The sequence below is a fragment of the Lepus europaeus genome, chromosome 20, assembly GCF_033115175.1.
Source record: "Lepus europaeus isolate LE1 chromosome 20, mLepTim1.pri, whole genome shotgun sequence".
NCBI lineage: Eukaryota > Metazoa > Chordata > Mammalia > Lagomorpha > Leporidae > Lepus > Lepus europaeus.
In genome coordinates, this window is record NC_084846.1 from 9,224,230 (window position 1) to 9,240,832 (window position 16,603).

The following is a 16,603-nucleotide window of genomic DNA, read 5'->3' on the forward strand; positions in this document are numbered from 1 at the left end:
CCAGCCCTCCTGGGCAGCGCCGCAGCGCTGAGGGGGACCCCAGGACTAAGGGGCAGGGGGGGTGGATCTCTCGGGAGCCTCCCCGGGGTGGGGGTATGGGGGGTGGGCCGGGTGGGCCGGGCGTGACTGCACGGTCAGAGTGCAATGATTTTTCAGTTGGGTTGTGGCTAAACAGGGTCAGAGCTGAGAGCGAAGCGGAGGGCTCTCCTGCCCGGCCGTGCGCGCGTGCGCGCGGAGCCGTGCCCCTTCCCTCCAAGACAATTGGAGCCTCCCGGGGCGCCGCGAGCCTGCGGGGAGCCGGGGTGTGCGGGGCACCCGCCCGGGCGAGGTCGGAAGCTGCAGGCCAGCTGGGCCCGGGCTGGAGCGCGCCCGGCGGGGGCGGCCCGGAAGGGCTGGGGTGGGGGGCGTGGGCCGCCCCCTTTCCCGAGTGTCGCTGAGGGGGCAGCGAGGGCACCCGATGTGGGGACGTTTTAGGAGAGGGGGAAAAACCCACAAAAATATATATGGGGGAAATGGACTTTTTGTTTTCATTGAATCAAGTGCAATGTGTCAGAGAGTTTTCCTATCTTTGTATGTTAAGAGATTAAGAAAAAAGAAAAAAAAAAAACATTCTATTTTTGTTGTAACGTCCTCGCGGCTCTGGGGACGCTAAAAGAACTAGGCCTGTCCCCCGCCCTGCGTGGGGACAACGAAAGCTGAGTGTTTCTTCCTTTTATTATTTTTTTTGTTCGTTTTCACTTTTTTTTTTTTAAAGTCGTTTTCTTGCGTTGACGAGAATGATCTGGGGTTTTTATTTGTTTCGTCGTTTCGTTCTCAGTTTCGGTGGGAGGGCTGAAGGAAACATTCAACATGTCAGAGTTACAAAAAATTTTTTTTAAAAAACCACCTCGACATATTAAAAAAAAAAACAACCACCACAGATCAAAAAAAAAAAAAAAAAGGAAAAGGACTAGAGAAAAAAATATTTTTAAAATAATTAAACATAAAAACCCTGGTGCTTAACATTATAAAAGTACGTTAAAAAAACCCACAAACTATTATACATAAGTTTATGAATCAAATATCCTGCACTTGTTAGGAACACGCATATCCCTTCTTTGTTGAGTTTAACGGAACGGGACAGCGGCATGCGCCCGGCGGCTGGGGCTGCTCCGGCCGCGGGTCTCCCCGGGGCGCCCCCTCCCCAGGGCCCAGCGCCCCCTCCTCGCCCCCTCCCCGCCCGGGCACAGGGGCGCGGCGGGGGGTCCCGGCCCCTCCCCCCCGCAGAGGTCAATGCCAACGAACAAACGTCCCCTCCCTCCCCGCCCCCGAGCGCCCTTCTTTGAGCCAGACACCAACTTGACCGTCACCAGCATTCCCAGGAGCGCGCTAGCAAGTTGGTCCCTTCATCTCCCCCCAAGCCCCCGTCCCCGGCGCCCCCACCAACAACACTCAACAGCATCCCCCTCTCCAGTCCCCGGCGCCCTCCGCGGGGCACGGGGGAAGGCTCCACGCTCCGGGACAGGCCCGCGCCCGCACGCACGCACGCACACAGCCCCGCCCCACCCTCCGCGACCAGCCCTGTCGACTGCCTTATACACCCGCCCCCCGCGCTGGCCGGCCGACCTAGTGCCTTGTTCTCACCCCCGTGCTGGCGGAGCGGACGCTGCGCTCTGGGTCCCAGAGGGGCCGGGTGGCTCAGACGACCCCCCCCCACACACACACACTCGAACCCCCACCGTGCTGAACGGACAGCCCCCCATCCTCCAAACCTACACACACAGACACACACACGAGAGAAAAAAGGAGCAATAAAGGTCACAACTTTCGTCCCCTGATCGACAGCCCGAGGGGCTCCCCAGCCCCGCCTCTGCTCCCCCACCCCCTCCCCACCCTCGGGGCGCCCCCCACCCCACCCCAGCAAGCCAGCCTGGGCCAGCCCCGCCTCGGCCTCTCCCGGGAGATCCGTGCGCCCGACCAACACCAGCATCGCGGACCGCAAAGGCCGCCCGTCCCGTCAAACAAGTTTCTTCTTAGGCTAAGAAACGCAGTATATACGAGTATCTCTATATATAGTACTAATGGATTTGGTGTGCTTCCCCTTAGCGCCCCCGTCCCTGGCTCCTCCTCCTTCAGCCTGGTCTCCCCCCTCTCTCTCTCTCTCTCTCTCTCTCTTTCTCTGCCTTCCAACCCCTGCCGTCCCCAGTCCCCCGTCTCTGCACTGAGATACATAAGAAACAAGGGTAGTTTACTGTCTGTTTTGTTTTCTGGGTTTCAGTGTCCTAGCGGAATGCAAGTAGGCAGCCAGCCCGTCTGTCCCCGCCCCGCCCCGCCCCGCCCCTCCCCGTCACTGCGCTACGGTTATACCATCTTTGCCTGACTCTCCGGCTTCTCCATTGAATGGCTAATGTGTATGTGAAATAAAGAAATAAAGACAAACAAAAGCAACAGCGCCTGAGCCTTCGCTGACGCCATCGGGACCGGGAGACCGGGGCAGGGGCCGGGGGCGGGGGCGGCGGAGTTGGTCTCCTGGTGCGCACTCTGGGAGCGCGCTCTCCACGCGCGCAGCAAGACGCCATCCAGGGCTGGGGTGGGGGGCGTCTGTCCTCGGGGACTCCACGAGGGGGCGCCAACGACAAGGGCGACGGCTCCCCGGCCCTGCCTCTCCCCCCAGAGGACTCCCCAGCTCGGGGGCAATGGGTCCGATGACCGCTCGATGTTGGTTCCTGGACCCTGGCGAAGGGGACACGGGCAAGGCCACTTCCAGCGGGCAGTGCGTGGTTTTGTTTTTGCTTTTTTTTTTTTTTTAAAGTCTGCAGGGTCCCCTTCCAGAAACCCCCCTCCCCAGGGTCTCCCTGTCCGGCACGTCCTCACCGGCCCCCTTCTTTCTTTGAGGGTGTTTATTCCTGAGCGATGGCCGTGGGCCGAGTCCCCCGGTGCCCGCCGGCTCAGAGGCGCCGCCGCCGCCGCCGTGCGGGGTCACCGCACCTCCGGGCTCAAAGCCACTTGCTCCATCTTGATGGGCCGGGCCGCCGCCCCGGGGCTGCCGTCTAGGTCAGCCGTGGGCGCGGGCTGCGAGCGCGCAGCCGCCTCAGCGGCTCTGCGTCCAGAGCCCCGGCGGGCGCCGTCGTCTACGCTTCGATGCGCAGCCCGTTTGCGGGGCCCGGGCGGGGCGGGAGCCGCGGCCAGCGAGGTCGCCTGGTCCCGCAGCAGCCGCACCAGGAAGCCGATGTATTTCATGGCGAGGCGCAGCACCTCGTTTTTGCTCAGCTTCCGGTCGGGCGGGTGAGTCGGCAGCAGTTTCCTGAGCTCGGCGAAGGCGCCGTTAACGTTCTGCTGCCGCCAGCGCTCGCGGCTGTTGGTGAACACGCGCCGGGCCATCTTCTGGGGCTGCTGCCCTGCGGACAGACATGGGCGGGGTTGGCCCCGTGGGGATCAGACAGGGGGACCCAGAGGGCGCGTCTCCTCCTGCGCTCAGGGCGCAGACACCTTCCTGGGGCCCCCCAAACCCCGGGCGGTGGACTGGGGCTTACTCCACCTGCGAGATCCACGTGGGTCCCCATGAACCCCAGACCTAACACGCCAACTCTTTGGACCCCAGTGGCCAGCGGTTAGCTGCGACTGCCCACAGCTCTGGCCGGTGGCCCAGCATCACTAGGGGACCGCTGTGTGTGCTGCGGCTGTCACCCTGAGTGTGCCCCAGTGTGTGGCTGTGGCTGACTGTGACCTTGGCCGTGTGCTTGTGGCTGGTGGTACGGTGGACTTCCTTGTGACATCAGCGGTGCATTAAAACCTGTCCCGGCTTTTTGGTGGCTCCTGAGCCCCCTGGTGCCATGCTGTTTCGTCTTTTGTTCCCAGAGGTAAGGTTTGCCTCGTGTTGGGTGGCGGTGGGCTGTGCAGGACTGGCTAGGGGGAGGGGCGTGGCTTTGCACCTGGGTGTAACCTCCCTCTGTGGGTGGGCCGTCCTCTGTCCAGGACCCACGTGGGCTCTGGTGCGGAGGCAGCCACTACTCCTTGGGTGCACCCCCAAGCGGACACACAACCCACGCAAACCCACACTCACCGTCAGCGAGGTCCAGCTCACAGTGGCTCGGTCTCCGCTTGAGCCGACTGTTCCGGAAAATAGCAAAAGGTCCTGCCGGCCCAATGTAGACACTGGAAGGCAGTCCCAGGTCACTAGTGCCTTGTGCAGGCGTGACCCTGGTCCCCAAGCCCCGCCCACCCTCCAGCTGCCCCCACTGACCTGTTGAGGAAGGGGTGAGGGTGATAGTGCAGGGCCAGGGTGGGAGGGGCTGTTCCCAAGGGAGAGAGCTGCAGCAGTGGCAGTGGTAGGGTGCTGAGTTCCGTGGGGGGCATGGCTGTCCCCGGGGGCCTGGTGTGACCCAGGCTGATCACCGGCACGCCAGGGGGCAGCCTGGGGGGTGAGGAGCCTCGGCGGCTGGCCTCCTCCGCCCGCGGGGGCCCAGGCGAGGTAGACTTGGGGGACACGACGGGCGCCGGGCTGGGGGCACACACCAGTTCTGCCTTCTCAGTCATGGTGGGCCCCACCTCTGCCTGGGCCTGGGGCGGGCACATGGACCCCAGGGCGGGGTGCGTACCTGCAGGCAGGGAGGGCAGGAAGCCACTGGGAAAAAGGGCCACCCACCACCCACCTGCTTAGCCCATGGGGAGAGGGTGCCCTCTGCCCTGCAACCCGCAGCAAGCCCCACCATTGATGCCGTGACCTCTGACCCTCCCCTGACTGCACCCCCTGCCCCTTCTCCCCAGGGACCCCCCAACCCCTCGCAGAAAACGACCCCCTTAACCCAGCAGGTAGGACCTCACTACTCACACCAGGGCTCCAGGAACCCCATCTCACCCCAGCCTCCCTCTGAGGACCCCATTGCCACCCCAACCCCCCATGGTTGTGAACCCCTGCTACCTCTTGGCACCACAGGACCCGGGGTATCCCAGTGAGGTTTTTGTGGGACTCCCTGTCCCTGTCTGCCCCAGCTGGATCGAGCCCTCAGTGCGTGGGCCCTGTGGGTGAATGCATGCATGGATGGATGGATGAATGAATGAATGCAGGAGCCCTGGTTCAGGATCCTGAACCTTTCAGGCCGGTTCCCCTCTTACCCCAGCGCCGGTCCTGCAGCCTGGTGGGTGTCCCCGCACTGCTGTCCGGTCAGGCAGAGCTGCAGCCTAGGCCAAGATGCAGCTTCCTCTGGCCTCCTCCTGCTCCCCGGCTGGGCTCTGTGCTCCGGGCCGCCCCGTCGGGGCCCCCACCCCCACCCCTCCACGCCGGCCTCCTCCCGGGCTCCCAAGGGCCCGGGACGGCGGCGTGGGTCCCCCGCGGAGGGAAAGTGAGCAGCTCCTAGCGGCGGGCCCGCCCTGTCCCCGCCCCCCTCCGGCGGCCCGGTTTCCTCCCTCTCACCCCGGGCCCAGCGGCCAGAGGATGCTGGACCGGCGCAGATAAGGGCTTGGTCGCCTGGCCGCGCCTGATAAGGAGCCGGGCTGACCCCGGAGGAAACCAGCGGGCGGGGATCTCCCAGCGCGGGCCTCCCGGCTCCGCCCCCGGGGGCCGGCGTGGGCAGAACTCGTCCCGTCACCCCCTCACTCACGGCCTCACCTTCCGCTACCCCCGGGAGGCCGCGGGGCACAGGCAGGGCGAGACGGACACCCGGATGCACGCGGGGGGAAACTGAGGCAGGGTCGGCGCAGCCTCCTGGGGGCGGCTGGGGCTGCCCTCTGACTTCGAACAGAGTGTCCGCGCTGATGGGGGTGGGGTAGGGTCCTTTCCGGCCTCCTGACCCAGGGGGCCGCCTGCTCTTCCTTCCCCTCCCCCACCTGGTTCCTCTTTTCTGCGGAGCCCCTCCCAGCCTCTCCTCCACCCCCATCCTGCAGTGGGGCACCCGAGGGGGCCGGTTTGGACAGCCTGGCCAGGTGTTCTGGGCCTGGCGGGCGGGGAGGGGGGGGGGGAGGAATGGAGTGGGAGCTCCAATATGCGTGCCGGGTTTCCACGCCCAAGTGTCCCAGGGCAGAGTCCCCAGGGTTCTGGGGCTCTGGCTCGCAGGATCGGCACCTTCCCCCCCCCCCCCCCGCCCCAGCTTGGTGGTCTCTTGTGCTCATCCCGCATCGCTCAGGGCCACTTCATGGGGGGGTGGGCAGACAGAGGTCCTGCAGGGGCCTGCTACCCCACCTCCACCACCACCACACACACATACGAGGGGACTCTGCCCCAGACACACCACTGACCCTCATGGCCCGTGCCCTGCACTGGGATCGGTCAGTCATGTGCCCGGAAATGGGTGGCTGACGGAACCCAGCAGGCCCCCTGGAAGCCAAGGACCCCCGTAAGGAACCACCCCACTGCTGGTCTCCGGGGTCAGCAGAGCTAAAGTCTTAAGCAGCTGTGTTAACTCTGCTACTCCTGCAGCTTTGACTTCTGTTACAGGTGGAGATGCACGTGGCCAAGAGCCTGTCCCGGGCGGGCTTCTCCCATTCACTGGGGGGCTGGAGGCTCCCCTGGTTGGGTGTCTGGGCAGCCGGGCCCCTGGGCCAGGCGCACCCTCCTCTCCGGGCCGCAGAGCAGGAAGCACCTGGTCTGAAGCGGATGCACTGGGCGCCTGGTTCCGGTCCGGCTTCCGCCACTTGCACTCCGCGGGAGAGCAGGGCCAAAGAAACCAGGCGGCGGCGCCTGCGGCGGGGGTGGGGAACTACCTCCATCGTGACTGGCGTGCACGCTCACGCTCGGGAGCGCGTGTGGTCAGGGGACCCAGTGGTGGGGAAGAGGGGCAGAAACCGGGTGGGCACGAGCGCTCGGCTGCCGCCTGGTGGCCGCATCGAGAACTACAGGCGCCGGCCCCAGGATGGCCGAGTACCTGGTGTGGATGGATGGAAGGCCAGACAGATCACGGGCTCCTAGAGCGCCCCCCACCCCAGGGTGGCCCGTAGGCACAGCACCCAACCTCCCCTAGAACAGCAATGACAGATAGCCAGGAGGTGACGTCACTTTATTGGCTCAGTCTACACCGGGCCCTGCGGCGAACCCGGAGCAAGGTGGGTCCTGGCTGGGGGCCTCTGGACACTGGGTGGGGGCGGCACCCCCAGAAGCTGCAGGCGTGGTCCTCGGGGGGCTGTGGGAATAGCAGCACTGGTCCCCGCGTGCACAGGCGCCCTGGTGGGGAGATGATGGGCATGAGCTTCGGCCCTTGGGTTCCGGCCTGGATGGGCAGCTCACTCCCCAGCATTTGCCTCACCTCCTTAAACCTCTTGCAAGGGAAGGCTCTGAGCCGCGCGGCGCGCTGGGCGGGGTCCTCGGCCGGTCCCTTCCGTTTACTCTGGTGCAGCCTGCGTCTCTCCTGCATAGCTTCCCCCGCCGCCTTGCCCCTGTGCGGGAGACGGGGGACCCCCGATCCGGCTCAGCCTCATCCCCCTCCCACCCCAAACCCCACCCCTGGAAGGGGGGTGGGGGGCTCTGCCGCTCACCCAGGCCGGGCACGTGGCCGGGGACCCCAGTTGGCCTCCGGGTTGGCCTGGAAGCGTTTGAGTCCTCGCTGGCGGGAGCTGGGGTTGGCGTCCTCGCGGATGGTGAAGTTGGCCTGCAGCCTGGGCCCGTGGCGGGGGGAGGGGTGGAGGGTGAGGGGTGCCCGGACCGCCCATGGAGGCCGTGGGCCCAAGGGTGGAGTGGGGGGGTTCATCCCCTACACGGCACCGACTTTTTCAAAACTCGATGGTCACACGCCTGAAAACCCTGCTGTTTTGACGGGCAGTCAAGGCAGGCTTCCTGGAGTCCTGGGGGTGAGTGGGGTGGGGGGACAGCATGCGCAAAGGCCCTGGGGTAGACTGGGCCCGGGAGTGTGAGCGAGGCGGGAGGGGTCTAGGCAGTGGGCAGTCGCATCCTGACTCGGATGTCCTGGCGAGGGGCTGGGAACAGGGCGGAAGGTGGGGAGAAGGCACGTGTGGCCCCTGGGGGAAGGTGCCTGTGGTCTCCCCGGTCCCTCCCTTGTGCGCGTCCATACTTGGGCTCCACGCTGAGAATGCGCCAGGCGGGGCTGGTCTCTGACAGCCGCTCCCGTTTCACCGGGCACTCCTTCTCCTGGGGGCGGGGTTAGGGGTCAGGGGCTGGCTGCTGGGCCAGGGGGCTTGGGGGGGGGGGGATTCCGGGCGCCCCGCCCTCACCCAGCAGCGCATGATGTCCCAGACGGCCGAGGCCGGGGCGTCTGTCTTCACGGCGTTCTTACAGGCGTGGGAGAGCGAGACCCGGAAGCCAGCGTGGAGGAGAGCGGACCTGTGGAGCCGGCGAGGGACGTGAGGGGCTGTGGGGGGGGGAGGGAAGACGCCCACCCTGTGGCCCCAGGCCCCTCACCGCAGCTGCAGGAGGCTGGGCGTGCTGCAGCGGATCGTGCTGCTCAGCTGGTCCAGCGTGTAGTACAGCGGCACGTCCGGCAGCTCCTGCGGGAGGGGGAGTGGGCGTGGCTGGGCGCGGGCAGGGCGTGACAGGCAGGGTGGGAGTGGCCGGGTGCACGTGGGCGTGGCCAGGAAGGGTGTGGCATGGTAGGCATGGCCGGGCACACATGGGCGAGACAGGGCGGAACATGGCACGGTGGGCGTGGCCAGGTGCCCATGGGCGGGACAGGGCGTGGCAGACACGGGAGTGGCTGGGCGCAAGGGGCGGGGTGGGGCATGGTGGGCGTGGCCAGGCGCCCATGGGCGTGGCCGGCAGGGTGGGCAGGGGCTGACATGTGGGCGGGGCCGGACTCACCTCGCTCACCACGCTCAGCACGCCCCGGATCCGCTCCGAGGTGTGGAAGCGGCCGGGGTTGGCGCTCACGGCCTCCAGGACGCGGCCCACGAAGTCCAGGTCGTGGATGGGCTCTGCCCACATGGGGCCCCCGAGCTGCAGGCCCAAGCAGGGGGCTGTGGGCCGAGCTGGGTGTGTGGCGGGGGGCGGCCCCTGCGCGCACCGCCCTCCCCAACCCCCCGGCCCGGCCCTTACCTGGTGTCGCTGCCCACAGTGCTCACATTCGGGGGTCACGGGGGGTCCGCAAGCTGCAGAGAACTTGACCCTCCCGAGGCAAAGGGGGTGAAGTGAGACGGGCGAGCCACCCTGCGGCGCCCCCTGGCCCCCTTCACCTCCCTCGCTGGCGCCCGCGCTCACCGGCCGCCGGGGGCCCCCGCTGCTTTGCCGAGGCGCTGAAGGTAGAAGGCCCCGCACCCCACACACTGGAACACCAGCGCCTGCTTGCTGTGACGGGGGTGGGGCGGGGGGGCACAGGGTGGAGGCGGGTTCCTTCCTCAGGCTGGCTCAGCCCCCCCTCCTGCTCAGGAACCCTGGGCGGGGGAGGGGGCAAAGCCTCGTCCCTCCCTTCTAGGGCCCCCGCCCCCCCCAGGCTGACCTGGCCGAGGCCTTGACCTTGGCCTGGCCCGTGAACACGCGCACGAACACGCGCACGTAGAAGTCGGCGCTGACGCTGAGCAGCGGCACCACGAAGCGCTGGTAGCAGTTGGCCCGGAGGTCCAGGCTGTGCAGCACGATGCGCAGGGCCTGGGGACAGCGCGGGGCGGGGTGAGGCCCTCCGTCCCCGGGGAGCTGCAGCAGCCCAGCCTCCAGCCCACCCGGGGGCCGCTGCGGACCAGCAAGTTCCCAGCCTGTCTTCAGTGGCTCTGCGGGGTCGCCGAGTGACGGAGGGGGAGCAGCGGGCAGATGGGGGTGCACCCTGGTGGAAGGGGGTTCCCCGTGTGGTGAGGACCCACGGCTCTGTGTGCGCAGGAAGTGGGGGCGCTGGGTGGGGCTGCCGAGCCGGGGAAAGGTGGGGGCGGGCTCACAGGGGTCTCTTCCTCGCCCCAAGCCCCTGGCTCAGCAGAGCTGCGGCCATGGCCTGTGCCCATTTTACCGATGCAAAACACTGAGGCTGGGAGGCGCCGCCCCCTCCCCCAAGCCAAGCTAGGTTCCCGGGCCCTTTCCAAAGGAAACCAATTCAGCCAATTTGGAAACGCTGTTCCAATCCATCCAGAATCCCACCACCACCAACGTAGTCACTTGCTCCAAACTGCCCGCGGTCGCGAGCATCTGGATTGGACGGAGGAAGCTGGGCAGGCCGGGCGCCCTGCCCCTGGCCTTGATCTCCCCGGGGGGTGTCTGGGACGGCCCCCTCACCATTTCGTGGCAGGCCCGGCTCTTGAGGGCCATGGCCCCGTACTTGCTGTAGCAGGTCTCGCCGCTGTTCCCGGCCAGCACCGCCATGTCCGTGCAGGTCACGCACAGCAGCCCTGGCGATGGTGGTGGCAGGGAAGGGGGAGAGAGGGGTGGGGTTGTGAGGCCCCTGGAGCAGCGCATGCGCGCACTTGCTCTGTGCCGCCCCCCCCCTCCAGCCCTGGAGCCCCCAGGCGGCCTCACCTCCTTCACTCACAGCCTGCACGGCGGCGTCCAGGAAGGAGGCGGGGCTGCCGTAGGGGTCCAGGTCGATGACGTCAAACCGCTCTGCTACCTTCTGGTGCTGGTACATCAGCATCCTGGCGGGGAGTGGGGTGGGGGCCACGGGGCCGGGTCCTCAGCCTCCCGCCCAGGGCCCTGCTCCGTCCCCTCCACGTGTAGGGCCTGCCCAGGCCCAGGCCTCAGTCTACCCATCTGTAGTAATGGACACTGCTAGTAGCCAGCACCCGACCCGCATCTGTGGATTTACAATGTAGCAGCTGCTTAGAGGCTACGGACACTGTAGCTCTCTAAAGACTTGGGGAAAGTCTACACAAGAGGATGCGCCTGAGGAGAGGCGAGAAGAGGAGAAGGGAGGGGAGGGGAGGAGGAGGAGAGGAGAGGAGAGGAGGGGAGGCGGGAGGAGAGGAGAGGAGAGAGGAGAGAGAGATCTTCCAACCCCTGGTTCACTCCCCAAATGGCCCCGGCCCCGGGGCTGTGCCAGGCTCAAGCCAGGAGCCTGGAGCTTCATCCGGGTCTCCCCCGTGGGTGGCAGGGGCCCCAGCATTTTTTGGGGGGCCATCCCCTGCTGCTCTCCCAGGCACATCCGCATTTGTAGGGAGAGGGATCGGAAGCAGAGCAGCCAGGATTCGAACCAGCGCTTCTGTAGGATGCAGGTGTCACAGGCTGGGGCTTACTTAACTCGCTGCCCTGCAATGCTGCCACCGTGCGCGCGGCTTCCAGGCAAACTCGCGCTACCACACACGAGGGCCGGGTGCTGCTACTGCTCCCACGGGGGTGCCGAGGGGCAGCTCCATCCACCTGGTGCTGTGTCAGTGGTTTCTTTTTTTTTTTTTTTGACAGGCAGAGTGGACAGTGAGAGAGAGACAGAGAGAAAGGTCTTCCTTTTTGCCGTTGGTTCACCCTCCAATGGCCGCCGCGGCCGGCGCACCGCGCTGTTCGGATGTCAGGAGCCAGGTGCTTATCCTGGTCTCCCATGGGGTGCAGAGCCCAAACACTTGGGCCATCCTCCACTGCACTCCCTGGCCACAGCAGAGAGCTGGCCTGGAAGAGGGGCAACCGGGACAGGATCGGTGCCCTGACCGGGACTAGAACCCGGTGTGCTGGCGCCGCAAGGCGGAGGATTAGCCTGTTGAGCTGCGGCGCCGGCCTGTGTCAGTGGTTTTTAAGATGTATTAGCACATTTGGAGCCGGCATCTGGTGCAGAGGGTAAAGCTGTTGCCTGCAATGCTGGTATCCCCTGTGAGCGCTGGTTCGAGTCCCGGCTGCGCCTGCTTCTGATCCAGCTGCCTGCCCGAGTGCTTGGGTCCCTGCCACCCACGTGGGAGACCCGAATGGAGCTCCTGGGTCTCTGGCTTGGGCCTGGCCCAGATCTGGTGGTTGTGGGCTTCTGGGGAGTGAACCAGTGGGTGGAAGATTCTATCTCTGTCTCTCTGCCTTTAAACAAATTAAAAAAAATAAATAAATAAAACCTAGACCTTCCTCAATCCCTTCCTCTAGCTTATGGAATATGCTTTATTCCATAATTCTTTTTTTTATTGTTGCCTATGAAAGTTTTACGGTGGTACAGGGGGTAAGCCACCGCCTGCATCCCACATGGGCGCCGGTTCGAATCCCAGCTGCTCCACTTCTGATCCAGCTCCCTGCTAATGCTCCTAGGAAGGCAGTGGAAGATGGGCCAAGTCCTTAAGGCCCCTGCCACACATGTGGGAGACCCGGATGGAACTCCAGGCTCCTGGCTTCACGGCCTGGCCCAGCCCTGGTTGTTGGAGCCATCTGGGCAGAGAACCACTAAATGGATGAGTTGTCTCTGTGTCTCTTTCTCTTTGTGGTTCTGCCTCTCAAAAAAAATATAAAAAATATATATATAAAAATTTGGCTGGCGCCGTGGCTTAACAGGCTAATCCTCTGCCTTGCGGCGCCGGCACACCGGGTTCTAGTCCCGGTTGGGGCACCGGATTCTATCCCAGTTGCCCCTCTTCCAGGCCAGCTCTCTGCTGTGGCCCGGGAAGGCAGTGGAGGATGGCCCAAGTCCTTGGGCCCTGCACCCGCATGGGAGACCAGGAGAAGCACCTGGCTCCTGGCTTCAGATCAGCGCGGTGCGCCGGCCGCAGCGGCCATTGGAGGCTGAACCAACGGCAAAAAGGAAGACCCTTTTCTCTGTCTCTCTCACTGTCCACTCTGCCTGTCCAAAAAAAAAAAATCTATCTATCTATCTATATATATCTATCTATAGATAGATAGATATATAAACTTGCCGGCGCCACAGCTCACTAGGCTAATCCTCCGCCTTGCAGCACCGGCACACCGGGTTCTAGTCCCGGTCAGGGTGCCGGTTCTAGTCCCGGTTGCTCCTCTTCCAGTCCAGCTCTCTGCTGTGGCCCAGGAGGGCAGTGGAGGATGGCCCAAGTCCTTGGGCCCTGCACCCCATGGGAGACCAGGAGAAGCACCTGGCTCCTGCCATCGGATCAGCGCAGTGTGCCAGCTGCAGCGCACCAGCTGTGGTGGCCATTGGAGGGTGAACCAACGGCAAAGGAAGACCTTTCTGTCTCTCTCTCTCACTGTCCACTCTGCCTGTCAAAAAAAAAATTTTTTTTTAATTAAAAAAAAATAAAAATCAAAGAATTATGCACAGAGATACTCATCACAGCACATTTAAAAATATATATATATAAAAACTCGAGCCATCAGCACTGCCTCCTGGGATCTGCCTTAACAGATAGCAGGGGCCAGGAGTCACACCCAGATCTGATGATGTGGTACAAGGGGGAGGGGGAGGAAGAGAGATAGAGAGAGAGAATCTTCCACCCACTGGTTCACTTCCCCAAATGGCTGCCACAGCCAGAGCCTGGGCCAGACTCAAGCCAGGAGCCAGGAGCTCCATCCGGGTCTCTCATGTAGGTGCAAGGGCCCAAGCACTTGAGGCCATCTTCTGCTGCTTTCCCAGGCCATAGCAGAGAGCTGGATCAGAACGGGGAGCAGCTGGGACTCGAACTGGCGCCCATATGGGAGGCTAGTGTTATAGGCAGTAGCTTCACCTGCTGTGCCACCATGCCGGGCCACCTCCTCTCCCAGCTTCTGGCTAGTCTGTGCTTCCCACTAGCGCCCTGCTAATGCCCCCGGGAGGCTCTAGATGATGGAATGCAAACAGCGGGGTCCCTGTTACCCACATGGGAGACCGGCATGGAGTTCTTGGGTACTGGCTTTGGCCCTGCCCTACCCTTGGCTACTGTAGCTACTTCTTGGGGACACTGGGCCTCTGTCTCTCCCTCTGTCACTCTGCCTTTCAAATAACAAAGTCTTTAAGAAAAAAAGGAAAAAGTATTCTTAGCCTGTGAGCCTTAAAAAGTTAGGCTGTGGGGGGCTGGGCTGTGGCGCAGTGGGTTAAAGCCCCAGCCTGCTGTGCTGGCATCCCATATGGGCACTGGTTCAAGTCCTGGCTGCCCTACTTCCCATCCAGCTCTCTGCTGTGGCCTGGGAAAGTAGTAAGAAGATGGCCCAAGTGCCTGGGCCCCTGCACCCACGTGGGAGACCCAGAAGAAGCTCCTGGCTCCTGGCTTCGGGTCAGGTTAGCTCTGACCGTTGCAGCCATTTGGGGAGTGAACCAGCACATGGAGGATCTCTCTCCTTCTCTCTCTCTCTGTAACTATATCAAATAAATAAAATATTTAAAAAAATAATAAAAGTTAGGCTGTGGTCTCACAGGCTATAGCTGTCAAGTCTCGCAAAGGCCACGGACTGTGACTATCAGCGGTGGTCCCACAAAACTCTGGTGTACACACATCAGAACCATCTTAGGGGCAGGCACTGTGGCGCAGTGGGTTAAAGTTCTGGCCTGAAGCGCTGGCATCCCATATGGGTGCCAGTTCGAGTCCCGGTTGCTCCACTTCCCATCCAGCTCTCTGCTATGGCCTGGGAAAGCAGTGGAAGATGGCCCAAGTCCTTGGGCCCCTGCACCTGCATGGGAGACCTGGAGGAAGCTCCTGGCTCCTGGCTTTGGATCAGCACAGCTCCGGCCATTGCAGCCATTTGGGGAGTGAACCAGGAGATGGAAGGACCAACCCCCCGCCTCTCCTCTGTGTGATTCTGATTTTCAAATAAAAAAATAAATCTTCCAAAAAAAAAAAAGGAACCATCTTAGGTCGAATAGGGACACTAAGACATTTGCACCACGCTGCCATTGGTAAAGGCACATTTCTCAGAACGTGTCTCCAGGGGCCGGTGCTGTGGTGCAGTTGGTTATGCGGTGCCGGCATCCAACAGAGTGCCCGTTCGATGTCCTGGGTGCCCCATTTCCCATCCAACTCCCTGCTAATGATCCTGCACAAGCGACAGAAGATGGCCGGAGAACTTGGCCCTTGCCACCCACGTGGGAGACAAGGATGGCGCTCCTGGCTCCTGGCTTCCCTCTGGCCATAGCCTTGGCTATTGTGGGCATTTGGGGAGTGAACCAGCAAGTGGAAGATCTCTCTCTCTCTCTCTCCTCTCCCTTCTCATCACAGTGACTCCTGTAAAAACTTTCTCAGTTGACAGACAAGGAGACAGGCTCAGGATCACTGAGCAGAAATGTGGCCATGTGCAGATGGGTCCCCAGGCGGTCTCACTCTCAGTGCATGTCCCAGCTGCCAAGCTGTGCACCCCAGAACCTACCGGGCATCTGCCTGGCTGGGCTGTACCAGGTGGCCCACATCATTGAGCTGCACATTCCGGCGTATCAGATCCACGGCCCGGGCAGAGGCGTCGTTGGCAAGCACCGACTGCAGCCCGGGCACCTCCCGGGCGAAGCGGATAGAGCGCAAGCCGGAAGCGGCAAGGCCCTCTAGTACCCGTAGGCCTCCCTGGAGGAGGAAGCAGAGGGTTTCCTCTCGCATCTGTTACCACCTCAGTCCTTACCCAGGCCCCACGCCCCAGAGCTCTCCCCCTCCAGGAGCCCACGCCCTTGGGTTCCAGGGCTGCTCCCTGCTCGGCTCAGGGGTCACCTCACAGATCTCCCCCACAGCAGCCGTTCGAGGTTGGTCTCCTGGGGCCAGGTTTTCACCGTCTTCCGGTTCGGTCTTTTCCTCCTTTTGCTCCGATAAGTCCACAACCACCTTTTGCACCTCTTTCTCCCCTGGTACCTTGACTGCACAATCACCCAAAAGCCCCAAATTAGGGGGTCTTCAGCCCCGCACCCCCACCCCCACCCCTGAGAAGATGTAAGCAAATATTCCCTGAGAGCACCCTGGGAGCAGGTGGCGAGGCCGGCAGAGAGCTCTGGGAATGCCCTCTTCCCACCAGCGAGTCTGAGTCTCCACTCACTCTGGATTCCTTTGGCCCCAAGCTGAAGGCGGGCAAACTCAGTGATCACAGCGCACCTGGCGGGAGACGGCAGGTCAGCTCGGAGCACCCCATCCTCACCGGCCGGCTACGCTCTGCCGGACTGATACCGCCCACCCCGAGCCCCTGCTCACGTCAGGTCCCGGTTGAACTCCTGTACGGGTTGTAGAAGACCTCGTTGGCGCTGGGGAAGGCGATCCTGGCGGCCCCCTCTGCGACTGTTGTTTCCTGGGCCTCAGGGGGGCGCTCTTCTGTGCGGGGCTCGGTACCGTTCTCCATCGCGGCTGGACTCGGCGGCCCTTGGCGATGCCCCTCCATGAAGCGGGCTCTACTGAGACTGCGAGCAGAGCGGAGAGTGAGACTCAGCCATAGCACCGATCCTCCCATGGGACATCCGCTGACGCCTCTGCCCGCCACACCTGGTGCACGGAGCGGGAAAGGCACAGAGAGAGACGCTCAGAGAGCAGCCTTCCGGCGCTGGGGTGGCCCACACGTCTACAAAGTAGGGGCTGCGGAGACACTGAGACCTCGGTAGACTCCGTTTTCGGGGGTGGGACAGGGAATGGTTCCTGCCGAGAGAGGCAGAAGCCCTTAAGCGGGCCCGTCCACAGTCCGGATCCTTCCCCGCACCGCCTACGCCTTCCTTACCTTTTCCTGCGGTGCTGAGAACCGACTTAATTTCGGTACACGTTCCCCAGGTTAGGACCTGGGCGCCGCCATCTTGGCACGGTGCGAGGGCAAGTCACATGATCGGAACCAACCAATCAGCGATGCCACCTATGGTGGGCGGCAGGGATCAAAATGCTCCGCAGAAAAGGAAGCGCGCTCAAATGTGCTGCATGGGTGTTCTTAATGACACTGGCTTCCTGGGAGCGAGGAAGTTGTGGCTTAGAA

The 16,603-nt window shown here is 63.3% G+C and overlaps 2 protein-coding genes across 3 annotated transcripts; both read right to left on the bottom strand.

Annotated features, from left to right (window-relative positions):
• Window positions 1–2,579: 2,579 nt before the first annotated feature.
• LYL1 (LYL1 basic helix-loop-helix family member) lies at window positions 2,580–5,222 on the bottom strand. Of its 2 annotated transcripts, none has more exons than XM_062178856.1 (4): window positions 5,095–5,222; window positions 4,223–4,577; window positions 4,043–4,134; window positions 2,580–3,377 (listed from the first exon to the last, which is right to left on the bottom strand). In XM_062178856.1, the coding sequence occupies exons 2-4, from the start codon at window positions 4,552–4,554 to the stop codon at window positions 2,959–2,961; spliced, it is 843 nt and encodes a 280-aa protein (XP_062034840.1). In that variant the 5' UTR covers window positions 4,555–4,577; window positions 5,095–5,222; the 3' UTR covers window positions 2,580–2,958. The 2 variants fall into 2 exon arrangements, with proteins under 2 accessions (XP_062034840.1, XP_062034841.1); XM_062178857.1 differs by lacking the exon at window positions 5,095–5,222 and adding an exon at window positions 4,901–4,953.
• A 1,737-nt stretch (window positions 5,223–6,959) lies between these two features.
• Window positions 6,960–16,541, bottom strand: TRMT1 (tRNA methyltransferase 1). The gene is given in 18 exon segments (XM_062178912.1): window positions 6,960–7,135; window positions 7,218–7,347; window positions 7,447–7,566; window positions 7,980–8,056; window positions 8,140–8,248; window positions 8,327–8,412; window positions 8,723–8,857; window positions 8,957–9,026; window positions 9,119–9,205; window positions 9,357–9,505; window positions 10,118–10,230; window positions 10,358–10,473; window positions 15,044–15,231; window positions 15,373–15,515; window positions 15,692–15,747; window positions 15,844–15,868; window positions 15,871–16,046; window positions 16,358–16,541. Coding segments are annotated over 17 exon segments (1,917 nt in total). The 5' UTR covers window positions 16,028–16,046; window positions 16,358–16,541; the 3' UTR covers window positions 6,960–6,979.
• Window positions 16,542–16,603: the final 62 nt, after the last annotated feature.